Here is a 5,174-nt window from a genome sequence, read left to right as displayed (position 1 = left end):
AAAAAAAAAAAAAAAAACCCAAAAAAACAAAAAGAAAAAAAAAATGCCCCTTTAAGATTGGGGTGCAGGACATTTTCTTAATTAGTGATGGATGGGGGAGGACCCAGCCCATTATGGGTGATTCCATCCCTGGGCTGGTGGTCCTGGGTTCTATAAGGAAGTGGGCTGAGCAGGCCATGGCCTCTGCCTCAGCCCCGCCCCGGTTCAGCCCCTGTGCTGACTTCCTTTGACGATGAAGACTTAGAGGCTTAGACAGGTCAAACCCTTTCCTCCCCCTAGCTTGCTTTTGGCCTTGGTGTTTCCTCACAGCAATAGACCCTTAAGACACAACGTACCTGGATTACCTGGGGCCTATGCTGAGGGGTCCCGAAGGTCCCTGCCCAGCCACCCATTGGGAAGATAAGTTGACAGTGACAGTAAAAGCTGGCCACCTGCTCTGACCCGAGGGTTTTGAGCGTGAGTAGCTGGCAGCTCTCAGACTGTCGCTTTCCAGTTGGTTATTATCGTAGAGCCAGCCAGTGAGGCGAGGCCTGCCAAAGATAAGGAAATGCACGCTGCCCTGGGCTGGCTTTAGTGTCTGTCAAAGCCCATTTACCACACATACCTGTTCCCTCTGGAACCCAGTATGAAGCCTGAGGGCAGGATTCAGAGAAAAGTAAGGCTAGAAATTGGCAGATGGCATCAGCTGGTGTCCACATGCCACACAGAGGAGATGCCAGCTACAAGGCGTCATCTCGGCTGCTTTTCCTGCTCCTGCAACAAAGGCAACTTGAGAGAGAATTTACTTTAGCTCATAGCCCACAGAGGGGAGTCAAGGACCCCAGTCAGGGAATGGTGTTCTCTACAGCTGGTGTTGGGACGTACCATCCCAACCAGACCCTCAAGATAACCCACAGGCACGCTCCAGATACCTGTCCCCGGTGATTCTAGATTCTGTCAAACGGATGGCTCCAACCATCATGGGGACTTGATAGCATCCAGTCCTTTTCACCTGACTAGATTTATTCAAAGATGGGCTTTGTTTTCTAAGGTTCTCTGTTCTTTATTTGCTTGCAGTGTGGGATTTTGTTGTTGTTTGTTTTGAGATTGGATTTCTCTATATAGCCATGGGGTATCCTAGCACTACTGGCTTTGTAAACCAGGCTGGCCCCAGAACTCATAGAGACCCACCTACCTCTGGCTCCTGAGTACTGGGATTAAAGGCCTGTGTTTAAATACAAAGCACAAACACTCATGACTGCACTGTCCTGCTTTGATGTCTTCCTGCCACAGGGAAGCCCTGGGAGAGTATTTGGATGGGAAGAAGGAGAGTGAGGAGGAACAGAGCAAGAGCTACAAACAGAAAGAAGAGAGCCGACTGGTACGAGCTGAGCCGGCGGTCCCTGAGTCTCGCTGAGTCTCTTAGCCTGGTCTTATAAAGGCAGGAAGTATACCTTCTGTGTTGCTGACTCTAGGTGGGGCTGAGCTGGAGTCTGTCTAGTTTTGGGGTTCCTTAGGAGTGAGCTTTCAGACTGCAGGTTCCTGTCAGGAAAGATGGCACATAAATACAGGCACTCAAGAGATGGGGGCAGGAGTGCTCTGCTGGAAGACTGGCCTAGGATATGGTGTGAGCTGGTCTCAGAAACAAACAAGTGAGAAATTGGGCAGGTTGGGTGGGTGGGAATGACTCAGGTTAAAGTGCTTGGGTCAAAAGCACAAGGACTAGATTTCAGATCTCCGAACACATGTAAATGAGGAGTAGGCAGGGTGGCAGAGAGCCCAAAGCAAGCTGGCTTGAACTGACTGTGTAAGGCTGGTGGGTGGCACATGCCTTTTTTAATCCTACTACTTGGGAGGCAGAGGCAGGCAGATCTCTCTGAATTCCAGGCCAGCCTGGTCTACAAAGGGAGTTCAGGACAGCTGAGGCTACACAGAAAAAATCCTGTCTGAAAAACCAAAAACAAAACAAAACATCTTGTAGACCAGGCTGGCCTCAAAACCAGTGATCTTCCTGCCTCTGCCTCCTGAGTCCTGGTATTAAAGACATGAGCCATCTTGCCCAGCCTGTGTGTGTGTGTGTATTTACATTTTAAGTCTCTACTTATGTGCCCCGGGGTGTATGTGTTGTGCTGCCTGTGGCAGTCCAAGGACTTGTGGCATGGGAGTTGATTCCTACAGTGTGGGTCCCGGGGTTGAACTTGCTGCTTAGCAGCAAGCTTATGCAATGAGCCATCTCAGCAGCCCAGAATAGTCTAGCTTCACAGCTTGCCACCTCTCTGTTTTCCAGAAACTGACTAAACTCCTGCTCTGCGGGACTGAGTTGGTGACAAATATTCAGGTGGCTACAGACGTCAGAGAGATCCACAGGAGGGTCGAAGAGGAGGAGACAAAGCGGCAGAGGTAAGGGATGGGCTGCGTTTGTGCGCCACTGTCGCCATGTGACTTCCCTTCTGCTCTCCAAGTCCTTGGAGCGAAAATTTGTCCAACTTGGTCTCATGGAAGGGGTTCCTGCTCCGTACGAACCCATCGTCCTCCTTTCCCCACCTCCTCCCTCCTCCCTCCCTTCCTCAAGTGTCCAAGCTGTGTGGGTGTGAGTGGAGGGCCGGTCGGTCCCTGGCCTCTGAGAACACCCGACACTTAACGGTGGTCTGCTCTAAAAATGAGATCAATGATATCAAGGGATGTAGGAAGTCACAGGAGGAGGCTTTCGGCTTTTCTGCAGAGGTTGGAGAAAACTCAACAGGAATTTTGGGTTGCACTGGGAAGGCCAAGTAAGGTTTAGGCAGTCGCTGGCATCTTGGGCAGAGGCGTGCAATCTCAGAACATGTCTGGGAGTGGCAGGTGTGGCTCAGGTGGTGCCTACAGCCCTGGGAATGACTCTTGCAGGTGAAGCCTGTTGAGTAGGAGTTGCTGGCAGAGCGTAGGGGTGGAGGTGGGGGGGTGTACATGCACCTGAAGTCAGTGCTTGCTTCGGTCAGCAAACTTTCCTGTGGCGCTAAAGCTGCTGCTATTGATGGAAACCTGGGCTTGGAGCGCCACCCAGTGTTTAACCTGCAGAGGCCACTCCAGCCACAGATAAGGCAAAGATAAAGCCCGCATTTAGTAACAAAGTGACGCCTTGTGAGGAAAACACTGGCTTTTCCCCCTCTTACCTGGGCTTCTCTGGTCTTGGTATAACACACTGCGAAACAGTGTGGCTTGTTTTCTGCATACAGGACAGTCACCTGAAGTCACGCTGTAAGATGCGGTTACTGAGATTTAGAGGCCTTGTTAAAAGGCCACATGATAGTGAAGATTTGGAGGTGAAGGCAGAAGTCCCCCATCCCCCCAAAATCAACTAAGAAGCTCAACATTTAAATCAGTTAAGTGACCAAGCCCACAGATAGCTCAGAGTTAGGCACATATGTAGAGGCATAGCTTAGAAAAGAAACACTGTAATAGGTCCCTGAGCTCTCGACTGGACAGTGAGGTACAGGAGGAGATCATATTCATGTTGTAGCCCCTGCACTAAAGAAGTTTAACCCCAGCCTTTAATCCCAGCACTTGGGAGGCAGAGACAGGGAGCTCTGTGAGTCCGAGGCCAGCCTGGTCTACACAGTGAGTTTCAGGACAGTCAGGGCTACACAGAGAAACCCTGTCTTGAGAGAACAGAACAAAAGGGAGTTGAGGTCTTGTTTAGCGACAGTATAGTCAGCAGCGTTGCGTTCGGTGGCGTGGTTCTAGCTACCATATTCAGAAGAGCTCCCGACTCCACTCTGATGCCTTCCTCTCTGCTACATGTACCCCACACAGGGCCTCTGTGGAATTTCTAAAAGGTATCCCTGACTTCCTTTCAGTCATCCCATTAGTCTAGCTGGGGAGGAACCATCAGACACCAGAGGTTACGCTGTTGATAAAACAACATACAGAAGGATTTAAGAGCTGGGTGTGGTAGCCTGTGCCTGTATTCATCTCAGCACTTGGAGAGTTGAGGTAGGAGCGGACCCTCAGTTTTGAAGCCACTCAGGGGTGCCTATGGAGGTTCAGGCCAGCTGGATGGAGACTCTAAACAAAAAGAATGTAGGCACCACCTGTGATGTGGCTGCCAGGTACTGAGACACACTCTTCCCTCCGCACACGCTGCAACAGTTCATCATTTTATTAACCCTAGCAACAGGTGTACAAAGGTCACCAAGGTAGATGCTTCACGTTCTCCATTGTAGCGAAGATGAAAGTGAAGCTTGCAGGGGTCAAGTGCCTTGTCTTGAGTCCGCCCACAGTAAGGCCAGGATTTGAATGTAAGCTGTTTGTAATAACTACGGTGTGTCCCCATCCCACCCAGCCCAGCTGGCTTGATGTGGGCCTGTGGGTGTGTTTTAACGCCGACGTGGTTGTTTAAATCGACGTTGGAGTTTATGGAGAAGAGGCTACGTGTGAGTCACTTGTCTTGATGCTTTGACAAAACACCCAGCTTAGGGAGGAGGGATTTATTTTGGCTCACAGTTTGGGATTACAGTCCATGGTGGCACAGGAGCCATGTCAGCAGGAGCTGGAGGCAGCTGCTCACACAGCATCTGATACCAAAGGGGCTGAGGGGGAGCGGGAGGGGGAGGGAGAGAGAAAGAGGGAGGGGTGGGGTGGGGTGGGGCAGAACGCCTCAGGCTTCATCTAGGCTTTACCTTTTTTTTTTTTTTTTTGAGATTTTTCAAGACAGGGTTTCTCTGTGTAGCCCTGGCTGTCCTGGAACTCACTCTGTAGAACAGGCTGGCCTCGAACTCAGAAATCTGCCTGCCTCTGCTCTTGGGAGAAGCTGCCTCTGGAAGGCAGGGCCCAGAACACCCAGCCTGTTTCTACCTGCAGACTGGAGAAGTTGGAGAATGAAGTTAAGACCAGCCAGGATAAATTTGATGAAATCACGGCGAAGTGGGAGGAGGGCAGACGGAAGCGGATTCCCCAGGAACTGTGGGAGATGCTCAACAGCCAGCAGGTGCACTGTGCTGAGCTCATAGAAGACAAGAACAAGCTGGCCAACGAGCTGCAGCAGGCAAGGGGCCAGCCTCCACCCGGGCTGGATATGTGTGTGGGTTGGCAGTCCTTGGCTTTTCCTGCCTTACTTTATCACCTAGCATGGAACACAATTCAAGCCAGGAGTGGGGATAGGCACCTGTAGTCCCAGGAGCAGGGATAGGCACCTGTAGTCCCAGGAGCGGGGATAG

The 5,174-nt window shown here is 51.1% G+C and overlaps 1 protein-coding gene across 3 annotated transcripts in view; it reads left to right on the top strand.

Annotated features, from left to right (window-relative positions):
* Drc1 (dynein regulatory complex subunit 1) overlaps positions 1-5,174 on the top strand; it is a 32,767-nt gene that overhangs the window by 6,405 nt on the left and 21,188 nt on the right. For all 3 annotated transcript variants that reach the window (XM_029540979.1, XM_021202506.2, XM_029540980.1), the window contains exons 2-4: positions 1,273-1,360; positions 2,267-2,379; positions 4,819-5,002. In XM_029540979.1, the coding sequence (XP_029396839.1) occupies positions 1,273-1,360; positions 2,267-2,379; positions 4,819-5,002 (385 nt within the window). The remainder of the gene's footprint in view (positions 1-1,272; positions 1,361-2,266; positions 2,380-4,818; positions 5,003-5,174) is intronic.

Source organism: Mus pahari, chromosome 7 (assembly GCF_900095145.1).
Source record: "Mus pahari chromosome 7, PAHARI_EIJ_v1.1, whole genome shotgun sequence".
Lineage (NCBI taxonomy): Eukaryota > Metazoa > Chordata > Mammalia > Rodentia > Muridae > Mus > Mus pahari.
The sequence above is the reverse complement of the archived record's forward strand: the minus strand, read 5'-3'. Positions and strand labels throughout refer to the sequence as shown.